This window comes from Mauremys reevesii, linkage group 6 (assembly GCF_016161935.1).
Source record: "Mauremys reevesii isolate NIE-2019 linkage group 6, ASM1616193v1, whole genome shotgun sequence".
NCBI lineage: Eukaryota > Metazoa > Chordata > Testudines > Geoemydidae > Mauremys > Mauremys reevesii.
The window spans coordinates 124,995,407-125,018,511 of NC_052628.1; the positions used below are offsets into that span (position 1 = coordinate 124,995,407).

Consider the following 23,105-nt stretch of genomic DNA (forward strand, 5'->3'; position numbering starts at 1 on the left):
ATTTACACCAGTGGAAATGCTGGCCCACTGATCTCTGCATTTTGCAACATGTGATAAATGAAAATAAAAATATGAGGGATATGGACAAATATAAATATGCCAATAATATGCACCCGTTGACATTATTCCTAGTATAACATCTGGATTCACTAGATTAAACCATAATCCTTATAGTACATCCTGTACCAATCTTTCCCAGCCAGATAGCTTCCACTGTGTAAGCTTGATCAGTCAAGAGTGAAACAGACAGAACATGAAACAAAGCTGTAATAATGAAAGGATTATTCAGTAGGTATTTCTATTTTATAAAGTATTAATGAAAAAATGACTTTCAGCCTTTCCAGACTAAGAGAATCATTTTTCATTAATATCTTCTGCACTTACTTGTGATTTTACTGAGTAACCCGTGTGATATTTACTCTTTATTTGTAGAAAAATCCCCAGTAAACTGTGCATCTCTTCTCATTCATGCCATTTATTACCAGGGGCCCAACTTCTCTTCTGACACTACTGTAAATCAAGAGTAACTTCACTGAAGTAGGTGGAATTACACGGATATAAAACTGGTGTGAGTGAGATGAGAATCAGGCCCCGTATCACTACAAATGCTGAAAAATCTGTAATTAATAACCATGAAGAGTAGTCATTAAAATGCCAACGCAGAATAAATAATGCATATGGCTGACAGACCAGTATATTCACTAAAATTAAACCCAATACGCTCTCTCGTGACGCCAATCTACTCTGACCAATTCTGAACTCTGGAAAAAACCGAACAATTGGTTCCTACATCAAAGTGGAAACTGCTTGAGAACTGGTGATGCTAGTGTCAAACAAACAGCCACGAATTATTGTTTCAACTAAATTCTGAGTGTCAGACATTATCAAAATGCCCGTTTTACATAAGCCAACTAACTGCATCATGATTTAAATGTGAGACAACTCCAAAGTTAGGAAATGCCTGTACAACTTTAATTCAGCCCCCTGGTCCATATACATTATACTCCCTCTTTAATCACATTATCACAGAGTATTTTTTCCTCAGGACCCTGCCTCAGTCAGTGCACAGAATGGATGGTGCTCACTTAATAAGCAGCTATTCAAAGTGTTGTTTTCTGCTCATTGTTCAATGTGTGGGTCCAGGCCTTGTTTACGAACACTAGTCCCACCCCGCTCTGAAGGCAGAATTATGAATTTCCTCAGGGGCTTTTCCATGGTGCTCATCACTGTAGTATTTGAATGCTTCACAAACAGGACCGAACGTATTTGCAGAACTCCTCTGTGAGCCGAGAGAATATTATTATCCTCCTTTTACAAACGGGGAGCTGAGGCACAGATAGATTAAAGTCAAGAGTATCCACTAATTTGAGGTGCTCAATTTGAAACCCCTAGGACCTGATTTTTCAGAGTGCTTAACATACAGCATTCAGTACGTTCCCGGCACAGCTCCCAGAGAACGCAGGGATAGCCGTGAATGCTCAGCACTTCTGCACATCAGACCCCAGCGTCTTGAGTCAGGCCCCCAGAAAATGAGGAACACCCAGTTAGTGATCACTGTGAAGAGTTTGGTGTGAGTGACTTGCCCAACAGCACTCAGGAAATTAGTGGCAGGGCAGGGATAGAATCCAGTTCCTCAGACCAGCATGCAACTACCATCACCATGAGACACCCCCTGGTTCTTCCTTTTGAGTCCTGCCTCTTCTGAGACACACTTTCCACCATCTGTGTTTCCCCCCTTCTGGGGTTTGTACTGCAGTCCAGCCACTTCCCCACTGGTGGCCGGGGCTGGGGAAACCCAGGCCCATCCACTACTCCAGGTCCTCACCCAGGGACCTTGTATATGGCAGCCACATGCTGCATCCCCTCCAACTTCTCAGTACATTTCCCTGGGCCACCTGCCCATGGCCCCAGCACCTTCTTCGCCCTTACCTCAGGGCCTCAGCATATTAGTCCTACAGCCAGCCGGGAGCTGCCTCATTCCCATGGTCTCCTCCAACACTGCTCTGTCCAGGACGCTAGCTTCTACCTACCTGCTAGGCACCCAGTCCTCTCTCCTTGAGCTCCAGGCAGTGACTAACCCTGCTGTTCCCTGAGACTCTTCTTATATGGGCCTGGATTGGCTATTCCTGGCAGCTTCTCTTTTACTGGCTGCATCTCCTGCACAGCCTCTGTAGGGCTCTATTAACCCTCATATGCCAGTGTGGAGATGGGGTGTCCACCCAAGGTCCTACTGACAACAGCCTCTTTCACTATACAATTCAGATTCATTCCCAAAGCACGTCCAGTCTCATTTTGCCTCCTCTTCTAGCCTCCACCCTCTCAGGCTCCTTGTCCCACCTTTCCCCACCCCAAGGCCCAGCTCTTGGTCTCTCTGCATTTGAATCAGGCAGTTTCCTCCTCCACTCTAAGCTCAGCAACGGGGGTTTTGAGAGCTCAGGAGAGACAGGCTCCTTGCTCTCAGTTCGGTGTCCAGGGCCAGCACTGTTACTACAATTGCAGCCAAAGACCTACTCAGCCCCCTTCAGCCTCAGCCCACAGCATGCTCAGTGGGGACAGAATCTTCAGGGAACGAAGTGGAGAAGCCCTAGCAAGTCTCTACTGAGCACGTGCCAACTGCCCTTTTGCAAAGGCTTATCACACAGCCAAATTTATGTGGATTTTCATGGGGACAGAAAAAGGCACATTGCTGATAAACGACTACCCCCCTGTCAAATGTCAAGTGCCTGCTCCCAAGCATGGGGGTGTTAAACCTTCTCAAAGAAAAAAAGTCACCAGAATTTTTTTTAAAAGCATGGGTGAACCTATTTCCTAGCCTTGTTTTCAGTAATGGCTCATCTGTTTGGGCTGAAATTTTCCAAGAAGACACCTGGAATGGAAAGTTTCAGCCCAAACTGTTAAAGTTTGGCAAAGTTAGAAGCAACCGAAAACTGGGTTTTATGATTAAACATGTTGAGCAACCTTAACAGGCAGTGCTTCCAGCCCTGTGTATAATCAATCTATCGTCATATAGACCCCTCTGTCTATTGAGACACATCCCTCACCACTGTAGTATCTGAATGCTTTAAAAAAAAGGGTCATGCTCTCCTTTTCTCCTTTCCCAGCCACCCAGAAACAAGCTTCAGAGCTCTTTCATGGGTTTTCTTAATGACTGTGAGAATGAGAGTACTATTATGGGAAAGCCATGGCAGAGACGTGGGCTCTGCATTCACCTTGGAACGCAGCCAGGTGAGCTGTTGTTCTGGCAGCAGGGATCCATGTTCTTGGCCAGCTCCCATGACGGTATTGTCTCTGGCACACACCGGCCTCCTCCTTGTTGGTGGGCAGTACCATTGTTCCAGCGGAACAAAGCAATCACAGCTCCTAGTTTGTGGCACTCAGCCAAGTATTCCCAGGGATGCCAGGAGGAGTTCTGGATGCCCCAAGAAAGTAGGATCAAGCCCATGCAAGTATAATAGATTAAAAAAAATCCAGCATTGGTACCAGTTCAAGTAGACCCAGGCAAAGAACTATTACATGAAAAGGGCTCAGAAGTGTTGAATGGGGAGCCCAGAAAGACTTTGCAAGAACATTATATCCACTGCCTGTTTGGAATCTAGGCTATTCTACATCACACACGCTTAATTCCATTGACCACAGCCCTTAAAACATGCTTATCTTTAAGCACGTGTGTAAGTGCTTTGCTAAATTGATGCCGTAATGCCCAAAACCAGGAAAAAGGAATGGAGACATCCCTTGCAACTGGGCATGTGAGATGAATCTTTGCTACATATTGAATGTAGCTGTGAATTTTTTATTTATATTTGGCTAGCATTTGCCAGAGGTTTAGCAGAATGCTGAGAAGAACGGATGAATAATGCATAGCTAGGAACAATGATTCATGTTTAGTCCTGTTTATTGCAGCATCTGCTAACTATATGTAAAATATACAACAGGCTATTTCAAGATGACACACTAAGGCTAGAGGATATATAAATCAGCCAAACACCATGTATAAAATGCAATGGGATTTTAGTCATGGACTTGGTGACGCTGGAGGCTGACATAACAGCTTCTTCTAGAAGCTAAGGCTGCAGGTTAAATACATCTGTATGAAACTCAATTGACCAATCAGTTGGAGAATAGCATCATCTGAGAGGCCATGTGCTTCGATTTAGCCAGAGTGCCTCGGAAGGAGTTAGGACCCCCTAAAAACCTCCATGAACAGAGAAGTGGAATTGCTGGCTGGACATATTCTCATGGATGCCACCCAACAGGGGGACTTGCCTTCCCCTGGGGCAGATCAACTGAGCAAATCCATCACTGGAGTTTTCAGGTCACCAGTGTGGGGCTGAAGGCTGACATTTTCAGAAGTAAGTGGGGATTTTGGGTGCCCAACGTGAGATTCCTAATTTTCAGAAAATGCTGAGCACCTGCCCTCAGAAAGTCAGCTCTTTCAGAGGTCTCAAATTGGTCACCCAAAAATGGAGGCACCTACCATCACTATTTAAACTCCTGGCCTTTGTATGGCATTGGACGACGAATCTATTTGTTCCATGGCTTTTTACAGCAGGGCAGTTGCCAATAAGGAAATGTAGATATCATGCATGTAAGACTAGTCTCCTGGGTTAGTGCTGGACAGGGTGCCCAGATAGTATGAAAAATAGGGACGGGGGTAATAGGTGCCTAAATAAGAGAAGGCCCCAAATATCGGGACCGTCCCTATAAAATTGGGACATCTGGCCATCCTAGTGCTGGACCTCCTCATTTACACCAGGGTGAGAATCAGGCCCATTAGATTCAGCGGCTTGGTCTATTCCCTTTTATTAGTGTAAATGGTGCTCTTGCCCTCAGATCCAATTTTCATACATCTCTCGTTTCCGTGGTCTGTAGCGCTCAGTAATAACTCTCTTTTTAATCCCACTCCCTAGCTCTGGGGGATAGATTGGTCTGACAGCGACCTGCTGGCATGGATGTGCTACATTTTTGCAATGAGAGAAAGTGGCTCTGAGCAGACCGTTCTCTGCCCTTGGTAACTGCAGCTGAACATGGCACTCGCCAGGCACAAGGGTGTGTATGTACGCACCCTCCATGCAGCAGTGGGGCTGTAGCTTCATTGCTCCCCAGGAACAGCTCTGTCCATATGGACCTTAGAGAGCAAGAGGCTCCAAAGTGGTAGAGGAGGAGGCAGGGCCATGGACCCCCGTCCTCACTAGCCACTGGCCGGGAGAGCAGTCTGCCAGGGCATAGCTGCAGGCACACTACCTCTGCATGGCGGGGATTTCCGAGGAATTGTGGGGGGCTGTGCTTTTGAGGCACAACTGAGCCCCAAATGAGTAACAAGTGGCAGTGCAAATGAAGATAAATTACCCTCCATTTAAATCCCAACCCATGAACTGTTTCCAATAGAAAGAGCCCACCACAGGTTAAATGCCCAGGATGAGAGAGTGCAGCGTTAAGGTTGTACAATCAAGCACTTCAATGTCATATCTAGAATTTCCAAAAGTTAGTTTCCAGGGCAACATCCATTCAGCCTTTTTAACAACTCCCTTTCAAACTGAGAACCTCAGAGCTAGACGGGACCTCCAGGGTCACCTTGTCTCACCCCCTGCCAAGAGGCAGGATTTGGGTCTAAACAGTATTCCTGTTTTTAATGAAAACCCTACAGCATCCAGGCTGTCCAGCAGAGCTAACTGAATGTTGCCAGGGTAACCCTGCCTCTTAGAGCTTCTTCTTTCTTGAAACATTAAATGAGGGGAAAGCCAGCATTTGCACTATGCTAAATTCCTAGTAGTGTTTATGAGGCCAGTGAGACACTGTTGTAATCAGCACCTAGGAAGATGGGAGTCTTAAAAATGGAGTACCTGAAGAAACACAAATGGCCGGGGGAAAAAGCCAAGTGGCCTATTTCAGAAGTTAAAGTGGACTGTTCTCATTTCATCTATGCTGCAATAGTTCCTTATGGGACTGTCCGGTAAGTAACAAACATGATGCCTCGTCATTAGGTCATCTGTGGGGATTGAACTGGGGACCTCTAGGTTAAAAGACTTGAGCAGCACCTCATTGAGCCAATGGATTAGCAGTAGTAGTGTGTCAAAAGTTACAAACTCAAACCTCTATACATAATCCAGCCATGAGATGGAGACAAAAATACACATGACCGGCATGTTACAGTTAGAATAGCCAGAGCAGAGTGTGTTCTGGCTACGCTTCTTCCAAACTGCCCAGTGATACACCTGCTCTGTTAGCCCTACATCACCAAGCAACTGCCATTATACTAAGGCTATTTCCTGGTAGAGGAGATACATTGACTTTGCAGACCCTGTTATGGACTCATAGAATATCAGGGTTGGAAGAGAGATCAGGAGGTCATCTAGTGCAACCCCCTGCTTAAAGCAGGACCAACCCCAACTAAATCATCCCAGCCAGGGCTTTGTCAAGCCTGACCTTAAAAACCTCTAAGGAAGGAGATTCCACCACCTCCTTAAGTAATCCATTCCAGTGCTTCACCACCCTCCTGGTGAAATAGTGTTTCCTAATATCCAACCTAGACCTCCCGCACTGGAACTTGAGACCATTACTCCTTGTTCTGCCATCTGCCACCACTGAGAACAGTCTAGATCCATCCTCTTTGGAACCCCCTTCAGGTAGTTGAAGGCTGCTATCAAATCCCCCCTCAGTCTTCTCTTCTGTAGCCTAAATAAGCCCAGTTCCCTCAGCCTCTCCTCATAAGAAATGTGCCTCAGCCGCCTGATCATTTTTGTTGCCCTCTGCTGGGCTCTCTCCAATTTGTCCACATCCTTTCTGTAGTGGGGGCCCAAAACTGGACACCATACTCCAGATGTGGCCTCACCAGTGCTGAATAATCACTTCCCTTGATCTGCTGGCAGTGCTCCTACTAATGCAGCCCAATATGCCATTAGTCTTCTTGGCAAGAAAGCCACACAGCTGACTCATATCCAGCTTCTCATCCACTGTAATCCCCAGGTCCTTTTCTGCAGAACTGCCACTTAGCCAATTGGTCCCCAGCCTATAGCAGTGCATGGGATTCTTCCACCCTAAGTTCAGAACTCTGCACTTGTCCTTGTTGAACCTCAGATTTCTTTTGGCCCAATCCTCCAATTTGTCTAGGTCACTCTGGACCCTATCCCTATCCTCCAGCATATCAACCTCTCCCTCCAGTTTCATGTCATCTGCAAACTTGCTGAACGTGCAATCCATCCCATCAGCTAGATCATTAATGAAGACCTGGAACAAAAAGGGCCTCAGGACTGACCTCTGGGGCACTCTGCTTGATACTGGCTGCCAGCTAGACATTGAGCTGTTGATCACTACCTGTTGAGCCCAACAACCTAGCCAACTTTCTAGCCACCTTATAGTCCATTCATCCAATCCATACTTTTTAAAACTCGCTGGCAAGAATACTATAGGAGACCATATCAAAAGCTTTGCTTAAGTCAAGGTATATCACACCACCACTTTCCCCATATCCACAGAGCCAGTTATCTCATCATAAAAGGCAATCAAGTTGGTCAGGTATGACTTGCCCTTGGTGAATCCATGTTGACTGTTCCTGATCACCTTCCTCTCCAAGTACTTCAAAATGGATTCCTTGAGGGTCTGCTCCATGATTTTTCCGGGAACTGAAGTGAGGCTGATTGGTTTGTAGCTCCTCAGATTCTCCTTCTTTCCTTTTTTAAAGATGGGCACTATATTTGCGTTTTTCCATTTGTCCAGGACCTCCTCTGATCACCACGACTTTCCAAAGATAATGGCCAATGGCTCTGAAATCACATCAGCCAACTGCCTCAGTACCCTCAGATGCATTAGATCCGGACTTATGGACTTGTGCATGTCCAGCTTTTCTAAATAGTCCTTAACCCATTCTTTCACCACTGAGGGCTTCTCACCTCTTCCTCATACTGTGCTGCCCAATGCAACAGCCTGGGAGCTGACCTTGTCTGTGAAGACTGAGGCATAAAAAGCATTGAGTACTTCAGCTTTCTCCACATCATCTATCACTAGCTTGCCTCCCCCATTCAGTCAGGGTCCCACACTTTCCCTGACCACCTTCTTGTTGCTAACATACCTGTGGAAACCTTTCTTGTTACCCTTCACATCCCTTGCCAGCTGCAACTCCAGTTGTGCTTCAGACTTCCTGATTACACGCCTGCATGCTCGAGCATTATTTTTATATTCCTCCCTAGTCCTCTGACCAAGATTCCACTTCTTGTAAGCTCACCAAAGATGTCTCTGTTAAGCCAAGCTAGTCGCCTGCCATATTTGCTATTCTTTCTGCACATCGAGATGGTTTGTTCCTGTGCCCTCAATAAGGCTTCTTTAAAGTGCAGCCAGCTCTCCTGGACTCCTTTTACCCTCATGTTATTCTCCCAGGGGATCCTGCCCATCAGTTCTCTGAGGGAGTCAAAGTCTGCTTTTCTGAAGTCCAGGGTCTGTATTCTGCTGCTGTCCACCCTGCCCAGACCTGGAGTACAAAAGACCAGAACCTGGTCCTTTCACTTTACTAAACCCCTGGTGGCATGAAGGAAACCATGCTTCGTAAACTGTTATGTGTTTTTATGAAGTGTCTAAGAAAGTGTCTTAGCTTGATGTCAGTTTCGAAACTCTAGACACTACCCAGGTGAAAGGAAGAACAGTTAGAAGAGCAATGTGTGTATGGAATCTGCCACAGGAAGCTGCAATGCAAGATACTTCAATCAGTCTGTGTGAAAAGTGTGTTTTTGCAAGCTATATAGCTAGCATGTCTCATTTATAGCTCAGTTGTTTGAGCATTGGCCTGCTAAACCCAGGGTGGTGAGTTCAATCCTTGAGAGCACCATTTAGAGATCTGGGGGAAAAAATCTGTCTGGGGGTAGGTCCTGCTTTGAGCAGCGGGCTGGATTAGATGACCTCCTGAGGTCCCTTCCCACCTTGATATTCTATGATTTTGCAAGCCGTGTACATGGAATGCAAAACTGCACATACCTTCCTACATTGCAGACCAGCCCATAGGGCAGTGTTTCCCAAGCTTGGGACACCGCTTATTTAGGGAAAGCTCCTGGTGGGCCAGGCTGATTTGTTTACCTGCTGCATCCGCAGGTTTGGATAATCATGGCTCCCACTAGCTGCGGTTCACTGCTCCAGGCCAATGGGAGCTGCTGGAAGCAGCATGGGCTGAGGGACGTACTGGCCAGGGGCTCTCTCTAAACAAGCGACATCCCAAGTTTGGGAAACACTGCCATAGGGGAGTCCACTCCCAGCAAACAAGCCATTGCATCAGAGGGGTCAGGTAGAAGGAGTCTGAAATGAACAGAGGTCAGTGTTTGGGACTGGACGCTGAAATGGTTTAAGAGCTGCATATTTAAGACATTTCAAAGTTTGGTCTGATGCAAGTGTGGACACTGCACAAACCACATGAAAACACTGGTTGGTGACCAGAAAAAGCCAGTAAACATACCGATCTCACCCTGCAAAGACACTAACAAGTCAATGGACCAGACCCTCAGCTGGGGTCAATTGGCATAGCACCAGGGAAGATGATGGGGCTTCGATGATTTATGCCAGTTGAGGATCTGGCACATCATGCCTACCAGAGGCAGTGCCAGGAGATGGACTATTTTTTGCTAGAGCTCCACATTCCCAAGAACTCAGATGGTGACTTCTGGTAGGGAATGGTCTGATCGATTCCCCCGGCTCATCCCCATGCGCCCCCTTGTGGCTGGGCACCCTAATGCCAGGGTTACCATACCACATCCCCTTTCAGGCCCCTAAGGGCTCCACGACAGACTCCCTTGCCTCAATAATATCCCTCCCAGAGGCCAGTTTATTACAAAACCATAGTGACAATAATCCATAATAAATTCCCCAAAATATAGTTCATTTATCACCCCAGGGCATACAACCCTTAGCATCCCCATGACATCTAATCCATTGGCATAGCAGGAACTCCCAATGCTGGGAGTTCACACTGACCAAGGGAGCCTCCGTCACCTCCCCACTCCTCTTCCAGCTTTCCAGGGGTAGAGCCCTATCACTGTTGCTTGGCCTACAGTCCTTACTTCTGGCTTGGAAGTCAGAAGGTGACCTCCTCTGCTCTTCTGCTGCCTTCAGTGCCCTCTGGCCCTGGCTCTGTGGCTTGGGGCAGCCAGCAAACCCCTCAGCTGCTCTTCAGCATGCCTCCAGAAACCTCCTACAGCTTTCTTCAGGGGGTCTCCTCCCTCTCTGAGTCTCCCTTGTCCTTTACAGCTCCAGGTGCTGCTACCCTCTTGACTCACCACCAGGAGCACTGGTTCTAGCACAGGGGAGCTGGACCTGCTTCATTTAAAGGGGCCAGCCACCCTGTGACAGACTGAGTGGGTTTACCTCTGCAGCACCCCTTTGTGGTCCATCAGGGCATAACTCACCTAGCCCAGGTCTCCAGTGGTAGGTTCACCATCTCCTGCAAGGTCCATGTAGCAGTGTGGTACTCACCTCTCATGAGCAGCCTCTTCTGGTCACGTGTCTGCAGTCTTTAAATAGTCCTGGCCCTGGTATCAGGCCATACCTACAGGGCTTCCTCCCTAGAGGCAACAATTTCACCATCTCTTGGCTCTTCTGGCCCCAGCTGGGCCACTAAGTAGTTCAGATCCCCTTCCAGGAGTTTATCACTGTCCAATTGTAGGACACTTTGCTAGTGGGCTATGGTGGGGGGGGGGAGGTACCCAGGCCTGCTTCCTACCCCAGGTCCCAGCCCAGGAACCTAATAATAGCAGCCACATGCTACCATGTCCCTTTAATGAAACTGCCTTCAATTCCCTGGGCCACTTCTCCATGCCCCAGCCTTCACTGATGCTTCACCCTTACCTTAGGGTTTTTCTACATTCAGTCCCAGCAGACAGCCAGGAGCTTGTTTTCACTCACCTAGTCCCTGTCAGCACTGAGCTGTGCATGGTGGTGCTGCTGCTGTTCCCTTTGCCCAGCCAGGAACATCATCTGCACTCCTCTAGCTCCAGTAAAGCACTACCTCTGGTTTGCCCTGCAGCTCCTTTTTATGTGGCCTTCCTGGACCGTGATTGGCTGCCTCCACTGCAGCCACTCTAGGCTGCTTGGAGGACTCCTCTACTGCTCCTTTCCTGGGACAGGTGTGGCAGGACCCTGAGGCCTCCAGCAGAAGGCCTCTGGGCCTAGTCCACCCCATCACAGTCCGCCATAGCAGCAGTTTAGCCCTCCAGCCAAGGTACACTTCAGTCCTACCTCTTCCAGGGTGTTAAAGCCCAAAAGAAATCAGGAGGAAAAAACCTCAGCACCATGGTTGTCCCATGAACTCTCGTCAGGACCCCACCTGTCTATTCAAGGCTTGTCGTCACACAGTCAGTACTTTGGCTGGTCTCCCAGGGGCTGATCATCCCTTCCTCCAGGACCATGTCTACACAGCCCACGGCAGCAAGCTTCCCAGCCTAGGCTGACAGACTTGGGGCTAGCAAGGCTCGTGCTAGCACTCTAAAAATTGCTGCAGAGAGAGAGCTTTGAAGTTGTGTCTGGGGCTCTGAGCTCCAGCCCAAACCACACCTTCAAAGTGCTGTCTGCACCGCTATTTTTAGAGCGCTAGCACGAGCCCTGTTGGCACAAGTCTGTTGACCCAGGCCAGGAGGCTGTGTAGATGCACCCAAGAGGCTCGGCCAGCAAGCTACCTCAGGAGAGCTCTGCTCTCCTTCCTGGTCAGCCCTGAACTGGGCCAGGTCTCCTCCTGTTAACTCCCATCTCCATGCCTGGCTTCTGTTCCAGGTGTAGCTGGGCAGGGCCAACTTGGTCCACAAGCTCTCATTAACCCTCTCCTTGCCAGCGTGGGGTTTGTCTGCCCCATTACAGGACTTACTGTAATCCATATGGCTAGTCAGCATGCAGCACTGTTTCAGGTAATACCAAAATGCAAATGGGTGAAGATCACAATGGAAACAGATCCTGAGGAATGAAAAAACAGTGCAAGCGTAAAGGTGGGACTTTCAAAAAGCACTTACTAGTTCTCCCATTGACAGCAGTAGGCTCAGAGCTAAACCAATATTAATTAATTATTTCTACTACCATGGCACCTAGGAGCCAGCGTGCTAGGTGATGTCCAAACACAGAACAAAAGGCCAGACCCTGCCTCAGGAGCTTCTAATCTAAGTATAAAATGAGAGACAATAGATACAGACAGACCGATCAGGGAGTATGAGGCGGCAATGCTGGTCACTGAACACTTTTGAAAATCCTACTCAGATTTTTAAATCTCTGACACAATAAATATGGAAATTTTCATGACTAAAATCCAGTATGCAGAACTGATGACTTTGGCTGATCTTAATTTCCTAACTGGAAGCTTCATACTCTGCCTGATTGTCTCACAGAAGAAACTAATACAATACACCTCATACACATGTAAGAACATGTGTATGGCAGAAATCCGATAAAAATAACAGATAGCCCTTTGCTAGCCCCTGATGATCACCTTTCAAATCTGGGCCTTCCCCCACTATTCAACATCTTATAATGAGAGAGTGTATCAGCTTTCAAGAGTACAGCTCAGTGGGACAGCGAATGTTAATTATGACAGTCAGTTACCTGTTCCAAACGTCTGTATGATAAAGATGATGAGTTAACATATAGTGTAACAGTGACCAACAGCATTTTTGACATATTATGACCTAGATAATTCTAGCGCTAAAGGAGTCGGATATTATCTGAATGGTATTCTTGCTATGGTAGAAACCACAGAAGTGCACTGGTATAACACAGATTGCAAGGTGTTGGGCTGACAGTAAAGGAAACTAAACATTCATATTTTCAAACTCATGGGCCAGACTCTTAGCTGGAGTAAATCAACATAGCTCTGTTGACTTCATAGAATCATAGCAGATTAGGGTTGGAAGAGACCTCAGGAGGTCATCTAGTCCAACCCTCTGCACAAAGCAGGACCAACCCCAACAAAATCATCCCAGCCAGGGCTTTGTCAAGCCTGCCCTTAAAAACCTCTAAGATAGGAGATTCTAAGGATGGAGATGGACTTCAATAGGACTATGCTGATTTACACAAATGAAGGGTGTTTAGGACACAGAACTGATGTTGCAGGAATGCACGTGAAAAAAGACCCAAGCCGTAACCTTGCATCTGAACTTTGGGTATGTTCCGAACTGGATCCAGAGCTGAACATTGCAACTTGGGCCTGTTCAGCCAGTTAAGCAAACGCAGGAGTACAGAGAACTAGCATCAATACCCTCATTCATGGATCCACAGGATCGATACTATGTCCCAGCTTTTAAACAGTCTCTTGGAGGACCCCTTTCAGTGTCCCAGACCCCCAAGAGGTCTCACTCTTCCTATGGAGTAGGCCTTGTATCCTTACCGCCTCCATGGCTGAGCCTCTGGGCTTCAGCCCTCGTGTTTCACACCGTGAGTTCTGCTCAGCATGGCCAACTGAAGTAGACTCCTGGTCAGAGACTTGTACGCTCTTCAGGGACTAATGCATCGCAGCCAGTGTTCCCAGTGACACCAGGAAGCATTTTCCAAACACATGGAGTAGGATTGATAAAGGGTGAACACAATTCCTCTGGCCAACCCAGAGCCATCCACCAGCCAAGCTGTTAGCAGATTCCAGCTCAGTCTCTGTCTCTCTCGGAGCCCTGCAGCAGTCCCAGGAGAGAGCATCTAGCCTCTTCCAGACACCCACTCTTTACCTGCTGCTGGTCCCCTCCCAGTCCATTATCTCCAGGCAGGGCCATGCTGAGTTTACCACCTCACCTGTTGGTCTGAGTCAGTTTCAACCAGTTCCTTGAGAGCCCCATTCATTGTGGCCCAGAGATCAATATCAAGACACCTATCACCAAAGAGCAGACTTCACACATTTTTTCTCACTGGGTAGCAATGCAAAGTTCAGAGGAAAACTGAGGCACAAACAGGATTCATAAAAATATGACAGAAAATTCCCACTTCATCGCACCCGATAATGGTACCCGGTAATCGTACCAAGCTGGGTTTTCCTGGCATTAGTAAACTATGGTGGTGAACTGATTTCTTGTTTGCCTGAGCTGGTAAAGAAAACCCCTACCTGACTCAAAACTTACCACTTGGTAACAACTGGTCACAGGAATTACAAAAAATAGCAGATGATCATTGGCATCGGCACATTCCTGCTTCAGTTGGGATCTTGGCAGGCAGGAGCCGTGAGGACTGCTCTACTGGAATGTGAGATGTGAGCTCACGTAGTTTGCCAAAAGGCAATGAGCAACTCATTGCAGATTCACCCCACTCCCTGACAAATACAGAATGAGGAAGAGGTCTGACACACAGATAAAGGAGATCATACGAGTATTGAGGTAGGAGAAAAGAAACCCTGATAACTGACCATTAATCCTTTCTTATGATCCAGGGACCCAACACTAGGGAAGCTTCTATAGCAGAAAGCAAATCTTTTCCTAAGCAGCTCAGTACCAATTTCATATTAAGCCTCTTTGGAACAGAGGGGTGCAGATGCTCTTTCATGATTGCCTGTAGGCGTTCAGGCATCCTGGGATGGTTCAAGATGCTAAAGCTCCAGTTTTCGGAGGTGCTGAGAGCTGATATCTCCCGCTGCAGCCAATGGGCACCGCAAATTACTCAGCAGCTCTGAAAGGTCAGGCTTTGCATGTTCTCACTTCTAGATCAAACTCTGCTTCTTAAAGGTAGCAAGCTATACGGAGATAAAGGAACTTGGCCGTGTGTCTGAAAAGACCACCCCCTTTCCCATCCACATTGTGAGCCCCCAAATCCCATCCACCAACAGGCTGCATTCCCATTTGACCGGGGGTTGTCTCCTGAGGAGGCAGTAGGAAGTCCTACCTCCCTCTGGTTTCTTCAGTTAGCCTTAATTCCTCTCCACACCCATTTTTTTGGATTGCTGGCCATGCCCCCAAACCGTCCCCTGCTGGCATCGCTTTAAGGGCAGATGGTCTCCCCCATTATCTTGCTACAAAAAGAATGGGAAGATTACTTTGTGAGTGAGAAGCTGAATCAGTCTCGTAAAACCTTCCTGTAGCAATGCGACAGCTTCCCTGCTGGAAAAGGGAGATGCCTTCATCTCCAGACAATTCAGAGGTTTGGCCTTTTCCCCAGCCTGCTGTCTCAGGGCCCTTCTCCGGAAGGAACTTGGCAAGAGAGCTAGATATATACTAGGGTGTATCGAAAACCGTATTAAAATGAGCACCTCTCTCTTTCATTTGTAAGGGGTTTCCTGGTCCTGCTTGCAAAGTTGAGGCTCTGTAGGGAAGCGTGTGACCTGGGTCAAGCAGCAGTCAGTCTGCAGCCACCCTATCCCAAGTTGGGGGGAGTTGTGCCTCTGCCTTTTAGCAGCCTGTTTTCTCTCTTTCTGGTTTTCAGTTTCTTGGGAATTATCATTCTGAATCCTAAGAAATAAAGTTGTGTTACTTTGCAACCTTCCAGCAAGAGTATCCAAGTTGTTATAGGGTGACCAGACAGCAAGTGTGAACACTCGGGACAGGGCTGGGGAATAACAGGAGCCTATATAAGAAAAAGACCCCAAATCGGGACTGTCCCTATAAAATCGGGACATCTGGTCACCCTATGTTGTTATCTAATGTCTCTGTAAGTGTGCTGTGAACATACATTTAAGCATGGGCCTGGTTTTCAACAAAGGCAGGTGTACAGCTGCAGTCCTAACGTGCAGCTGAAATTATTCCATTTACAGTTGCAAACTGGGCAGTTTGGACAAATCAGAAAAAGTTTCAAAGATTTTGGAAAATCACATCCTGCCAGTCCGGGAAACCCTCACATCCCCATTTGACAACTGGAAGGGGCTACTGCGTTGCTTCCCGGCATTATTCCCAGCAGTGAATGGTTATAAATCTCACAAACTGCACTTTCCCTGTCTTGCCCTCCACAAAGCAGAACTCACCCTGTGAGCTCAAACAGGCCCGGAGGCAATAGACTGTGGATTGCCACCAGGGGGGCCTACAGGGAAACGTTTTCCAAGGCTGCCAGAGACCCAAGCAGCCGGGTGTTGGTCAAAAGTCTTGCTAATCGCTTTTACCAAAAAGCAAGAGAGAAAGAACACTCACTTCACGGGACTCCCCTACCAGAGACCTAGAGTCCAGGACAAAACCTGAGTTGTTTAAAGCCTAATTCCAGAGGTCATTGTGATGGGGACTTCAGCCCCAGGGGGCCATGACTGAAAGTAAAGCTTACAGCCCTAAGGAGGAGGATGCTAAGGACCCTGGACTTGAGAGGAGAGTTTACAGGCTTGGGATGGCACCTGTCTACAGTCACTAAGTTCCAGACTTGTAGGCCTGCCATGGAAAGTCTGTGCTGATGCGTCCCCTATAGCTTCCTTTCATATGACTGCTATGATTGTTCCATTAAATACTAATGTAAGTCCTGAGTCTTTTTCTTTGCACTGCTGAAGCCCCCGGTGTAAATCAATCACTTGGGAGACTCACCAGTGGGAAAAACATTTCCTGCCAAAAACGTTCATGAGGGGCAATGCCCCAGCCTGCGCTGCCTAAGAGCGTGTCTCCATGGGGAAGTTATTGCACAGCAAGCTAGGGTGTGAATTTACAGCACACGAGCTCCCTGGGCAGAGACGCCTCCTGCACATAGAAAGGGCCTTGTCTTGCACTAGGTGTTCGTGAATCTCTCCAGGATTCTCTGCTCTTGCAGCCTTCAAGAGGCTCACAGGAAGGGACAGATGCCGCCGGATCTCCTCTCCCAAAGCTCCCTGCCCTCACCCTGCCCCTCCTGTACACCGCAGGAAGGGGGAACGTGCCCAAGCCCCTGGCCCAAAGCCCCAAACTGGAAAAGGTTTGTTCTGAATGACGTGACTCACCAACCAGGGCAAAACTTCACCTAATGCAAAATGCTCTTCTTACAAAAGGTGTTATCTCCTGCCTGTGGCAGGGCTGGGGTAAACCCCCCTTTCAAGCCCTGCCAAGGTGCTGGCTGCAGTCTGCTTGCTGGCCAGGAGGCCAGGGTAGAGACACAGGTATTCAGCAGGGAGCCCAGCTGCAAGCCCTCCTCAGGGCTGGCTCAGAGGAACCTGCTGAGCTGGGTGCTGACAGCTGGGCCGAGGCACTGGAGGGCTATAAAAACCCTGAACAAACCTCAGTGAGGAGGCCAGGCTGGGAGGAGGCGGGGGTGGTATTGCTGTCTCCTTACCAACGAGGGAAACCTGCAAGGCAGGAGACCCTGGGGAGGGTCTGTGGGGTGCTAGTGGTTGGGAGAGCGGGGAACTGCACGAACGCTGTCAGTAAAGACACGGATGATCCAGCAAAAGAAGGCGTGGGAGACTCTTTACTATACCAGCCCAAACACAGGGTGCAGGCATAGAAGTGGGAGAGTCTGCACCGACCCTGTGACACTGCCCCTCAGGAAGGGCTACTGAATCCACACGGGCCATTGTGGGACGTCACAACACAAAGGCTTTGTCAGTTGCCCCATCACACCCATAAAGAGCCTATGTGCAAAAGGGCTCCTCCCAGCCGCTTGAATTCCGGAAGAAGGAAATAAAACTAGATGACAAGAATATTTTTCATCTCTCTCTCTCTCTCTGCTGTTTGGACTCTCGCAGGGCTGGAGCTGGTAAATGGGAGACAAGATCCCGAGGGCCAGGCTGGATTAGCCCTACAAGCCATTCAGTGCTGACAGATTGCTACAGCTCTGCCACCTTTTGGAACCACAGACTGTCACTCATTTGTGTCTGTCTGTTGCCTGCTTTAACCTGTAAATAACGTTCTCATTTATTAATCCTCAGTTAGTTTATTAGAGGATTGGTTGTAAGTGTTGACTTTGGTGTGAGATCTAAGGTACAAATTGACCTGGGGGAAGGTGACTGATCTCTTGGGACTGGCAGCAACCTGGATATTTTGTGATCTTTGGCGTAAGTGACCATTTATCACTTAGTCCAGCTTTCCTGGATGGCCAGATAAACTGGAATGCCCAAGGGGGTTGTCTGTGACTCCCTGGTAAGACTGGTACAGTGATCCAGGAGGTCACATTTGTTACTGACTTGGTGCAATCTAATTACAGAACGCCCGTTTGGGGTGTCTGCCCCGACATCGGCACTCATGGCCATGAGCCACTCCAGGCAGCACGACAGATGCGCATGGCTTAAGCTGCTCATATTTTTGCTGACTCTTCATGGGTAGCAAATTTGCATGTCTACTGTGAAGGTGACTCTGCAGAGAGACTGCAGCTTGGGGTAGCGCAACAGATAATTTCCCAGAGCTAATATTTGCATTGCAGAAATGCGACTCGTTCTCTTTGTGAGCCACAAAACGTTGCAACGTGCCCATGCCACTTCCGGTTCACTTGTGCCTTCAGTGCCAGTGGGGTTTGGACACAGTGGAACTACGGGCAGGAAAAGACAGTGGATTCATTTTCATGCGGGGGAGCAGGAGAGCTGGGGATGTGACAAGTAGCTTGGCTTTGAGGCCGCTGGCAGACACGTATTCTTTTTATCCTCAGCTCCTTTGGGGACTTGGATTCAGAGGCTCTCTTGTTATCTGCACACAGCTGCGTCATTGGCAGCGATGTTAGGCACAGGCATGGCCGGGAAAGGACTGCTCCCATTTACTCTCAGTGGAAGACCCAGGGAAAGCGTTAGTAGCAAAAAAGACATTGGTGGCAGTGAAACAAGAACAGGCTGGGGTAGTGCATGCAGATGGCATTAGCGACACAGGGGCTCAGACTGCAGTGCTGCCCATCACAGCAGACGGGTATTCACAAGCTTGGTGGGGGCCAGCTGCCCATTATAACCTCAGCTTCCAAAGCTGCTTCCAAGTTGGCCAAACATAAATCAACAGCCCAGGAATTTCTAATGTGCAGTCTGCCTGCCGGGGAGAACGGTTGGAGGTGGGATTGTTTGCCTGAAAATCTGTGGGCAGTTGGACAAGGTGTCTGTCACTTAGGCCTGGTCCACACTACAAGGCTAGGTCAATGCAAGGCAGCATACATTGACTTAATTATGTCAGCGCCTATGCTTGAATGGTGCTTCCGTCGGAGTGAGTCTCCCTGTATGCCGACACAATAACTTCACCCCCACAAGAGGCGCAGGGCTTATGTTGTTGTCGTTAGGGGCGATGCAGCACCCACATAGACACTGCATTACTTGTGTCGCCTGTTGGCTGTCAGCCCCCAGCGGGGCTGACAGCTGGAGCCCTGCCCCCCTTGCCCTGGTGCTGGTAACCCAAGCTGTCAGCAGGGTTCATGGCTGCCCCCATGCGCAGGGCTCACCCACTGCCCTGCTGACAGCTCGGGCTGTCAGCTCTGGGGTGTGGGGACCACCAGCTGTGAGCCCATGCCCGGCTGCCAACTTAGGCTGTCAGATCCCGGGCTGCTGGGCTCCTGCTGTCAGTGCCTCACAATGCCCCACCCAGTTCAGTCAGTGAAAGCTCTCATAGTGCGGACGTGCACCACAGACAGAAGGAGCGTAGTGTGGATGTGAACCACCACTTTAGTTACTGCGGTGGCTGTAGGTCCATTTAATTTTGTAGTGTAGACAAGCCTTTACACTGTGACAGTTTGAATCAAACCAGAGGTTTGGGCTTTTGCAAAAGTTTCTGAACTTGTTGGGGAATAAATAGCTTGGACTAGAAACTCCACAGCTGACTAGTTCCTTTGGCCCCTGGGAGGGCTGAGGCTTTCAGCTAGTTTGGGGAAAACCAGAGAGTTCATGGGGGTTGGTTCACTAAGTATTTGGAAGCCATGGGGACTTTGTATAAAAGACTGCAGGGTACAGACCGCACCTCCTTTTTATGCTTCCCGACTTGGATTCATGGGAGGAAGTTACAAGAGGAGAGATACCCACTGGGATCAGTTATCCTACAGAGAAAGTTGGAGGCAAGGGCACCATTGGTTTCAGATTTAATACTCCCAGTGCTTAAGCATATCTGTGGCCTACACAGGACCAGAAAGAGCCACCAGGGCTAACAATCTCTTCGGTTTGCTCCACAGACTCCCAGAGCCAGTGGGCTTGTGGTTCCTCATCTTGATGGCCGCCCCTGGCTGAGACCACAGAGTAGCCACGGCACCTGCAGAGTGTTTATAGCTCCTCACGAGCAGAGGGCAGCTGAAGCATCTGCCTAGCTGGGAGCTGCTGGGTGTTGAGAATTTTTAAAAATTGGACATTTCATTGAGGCACCTAAGTGGGAGCTGAATTCTTTTGAAAATCTGGCATCTTATCTCAGTCATTAATGTCTGCAAAGGAACTTAATCGACTTAGAGTGAAATCCTGGCCCCACCGAATTCAATGGAGCCAAAATGTCACCCTTTGTCTTAATGAAGTTGCGTCTGGGAATTATTCATATATTTCCATTCAAAGCGTTAGCTATTATGGCCTGTTCATCCCCAGCTCTTACCAGCCTGATGGATTTTGTGCGGGGTCTCGGGGCTCTTTGATCATTGCAGTCCAAGTCCAATGTGCTATAGCTCACAAGATTTACCACGATATTCCACAGTAGCTTTGTTCAACGCCCCTTACTGAACCGCAGGCATCTCAGGCCCATGACTTTCTCCATCTCCATTGCATTGTAGCGAATCCGTCTGTTCTCTCAGCTAGCTTTGTGCTTACTGCTTCTCCTTTGCTAGCAAAGAACGAGAGCAAAGGGCACACAACAAAAACGATTCATTCCTAGGACAAAAGAAGGGGAGGTTTTAGGTCAGAATGATCATTTGCCCAGCCCATCGGCACAAGAGACTAGAAAGCATGCTGCCCACATGGCCAGTCCCTGTGCAGGCGGCAGGGGGAAAAGCAGGTTCTGCAGGCTGCTGGTCTCCCTCCTGTGCTGGCTGGCTGAGAACGAGGAGAAATGGGAGGGGCCTTGGATCTGCCACACCCTCCCTCGATGCATGGCCAGCAGAGCTAGTGCAGAGTGGGGAGTCCCCTGTTTCTGCTATGGCCTAGAGCAAGGGGAGCACAGGGATGAGTCCCAATTTCTCCCAGTCCTTCCCTGCGCTGCTTTTGGCGCATCCCAGCTACCCCTTGCATAGGGAGAGGCACTAAGTGACAATGGAGCCCTTAGCAGCCACTCCTCGATCTTGCAAACTCTGTGCAGTTCACAGCGGAGTTTGAAAAGATGCCGCATGCCTGCATAAGTGCCAGCAGAGGCTGTGAATGGCCACAGATATGCTTAAGCACTGGGAGTATTAAGTCTGAAACCAATGGTGCCCTTGTCTCCTACATGCAAATGGAGAAAAGTATGGGTGTGTCAGAGGGGGTATGGGCTTGTGTGTCCTGCCCATGCGAATGAGGTGCTTAGCTGTATGTTCCTCTCTGTGATATGAGCCCACAAATTGGTAGTTGTGCAGCCTGCTGGGTGAGCTTGAGCAATCCACTTAGTCTCACCATCTGTAAAATGGGGTCATGGCACTTATCTCTTTTGCAAAGCACTTTGAGATCTGTAGCTGAAAAACACTAGGTATTGTTATTATGGATAGAGAATTGGATTCCAGGGTGATCTGTAGCCTGCTTAGAGTTGTATTTAGACACACAGAACTCCACATGTGTTCTCCATAGCGTCCTCTTGATAAACATCATTTTCACAGTTTGCTGATGTGCCCTAACTTCTGCTCAAGACCAGTATTTTCTATATAAATGTCAATGACATAACTTTAAGATGCGTCTTGGGAATCTATTCACGATTCGTCTGTAGCAACAATAATGCCAGCGTTAATCCTCTCCAGTTACTGCATGTCACAGAGTCTGTAGTTTATTTTACCACAGCCATCTAATTAAAATGAAAATCTCTGATAGCTTCTGTAGAGAATAAATGTCTTCAAATAAATAATGGCCATGGTAAATTATTTTCATTGCTGATGTTGATGAATTATAATGAGTGCTGAATTTTCATAGATTTGTTTTTAAGGCCAGAAGGAACTATTATAATCATTTAGTCTGATCTTCTGCATCACATGGGTCAGAGATTTCACCCAGTGACTCCAGCATCAAGTCCATAATTTGTGATTGCAATATTTGCATTCATTTATCCTGAGAGTTGGGTTTGGGTTTGATTCTGTGGGGAAAGAACCCACAATATTTTCTTGGGCTCATTAGGTTTTCTTCTCTCTTTTTGAAGGATGAGAAGAACCAGGTGCTGATAACGAACGCTTGGTTACAGATGGTGAGTAACTTTGCATCAGCACTGAACACAAATTGTTGTAAAAGGAAGTTACTGAATATGATCCTTTGGCAGAAGAACGGTCTGTCATCTTCTATGCTGGGACACAAGCAAATTAAGCTCTTGGAAATATTGCTGAAGATGGAATGGAGCAGGATTTCCAAAGCAGCATACAGGAGGGAAGTGCCCGACTCTGACCGGCTTTCAATGGGAGTTGGGCCCTCTGAAAATCCCAGTTATCACTTCCTTTCAGATCTGAAAATGAAGTGATTGGTCATATTAAGTCCTGCTGTAACTCTGAAGGTCTCAGTGGAGTTGGTCCAATGAGCCTTAAGGCACAGATGTTAATAAATGAAGCTCTAAACATGTTTAGGGCACTGAAATTGGAGGGCTGGTTTTCAAAGGCTTCAGTTTCCACTGAAGTCAATGACTGGGATTTCCAAAGGTGCCTCAAATCCTAATGAAGCTGCACATCTTGCTTTCTTAAACTCCTTTGAGAATCCCAGAGTGTGTCTAAATATGGACTTAAAGGCCTCACTGTAGGATCCAGGGGAAATTTCCAAGAGTGCCTAAGGAACTTAGAAGTATATGTCCCATTGCATATCAATGGGACAGACTCCTAAACCACTTAGGCACTTTTGGAAATCTCCTTCCCTCCCATTTTTTTTAAATTTCCCTTATTATCTGCCCTATATAACATGGCGCCCAGGTTGTGGTCTTCACAGATCACATAGGATAAGTAAGTAAGTTTGCAATTAAATGCGTACAAGGAAAACTCAGATAATAATGCACAGGGATGACAACAACTCCTGAATTAATGTTCCAGTGTAGGATTAAGCATTCCTGTATGGTAGGAGGTATCATTTATTCTTATGCAACATAAACCTGAGCTTCTGCTTTATTTGTGGTCATTGGAGTTGCCTCATCAAAGCTAAAAGATCACAGGAGAGATGAATGATTGAACTAACTCTAATATTACATTAGAAACCAAATATATTATCTGAATGGAGC

The 23,105-nt window shown here is 47.8% G+C and overlaps 1 protein-coding gene and 1 long non-coding RNA gene across 2 annotated transcripts in view; one reads left to right on the plus strand and one right to left on the minus strand.

Annotated features, from left to right (window-relative positions):
• Positions 1-23,105, plus strand: part of LOC120407331 (neuronal acetylcholine receptor subunit alpha-7-like) — a 115,910-nt gene that overhangs the window by 40,036 nt on the left and 52,769 nt on the right. Inside the window, exon 3 of the mRNA XM_039542843.1 lies at positions 22,053-22,097. Within this exon, the coding sequence (XP_039398777.1) occupies positions 22,053-22,097 (45 nt within the window). The remainder of the gene's footprint in view (positions 1-22,052; positions 22,098-23,105) is intronic.
• Positions 1-23,105, minus strand: part of LOC120407332 — a 104,506-nt gene that overhangs the window by 29,465 nt on the left and 51,936 nt on the right. The window lies entirely within an intron of this gene.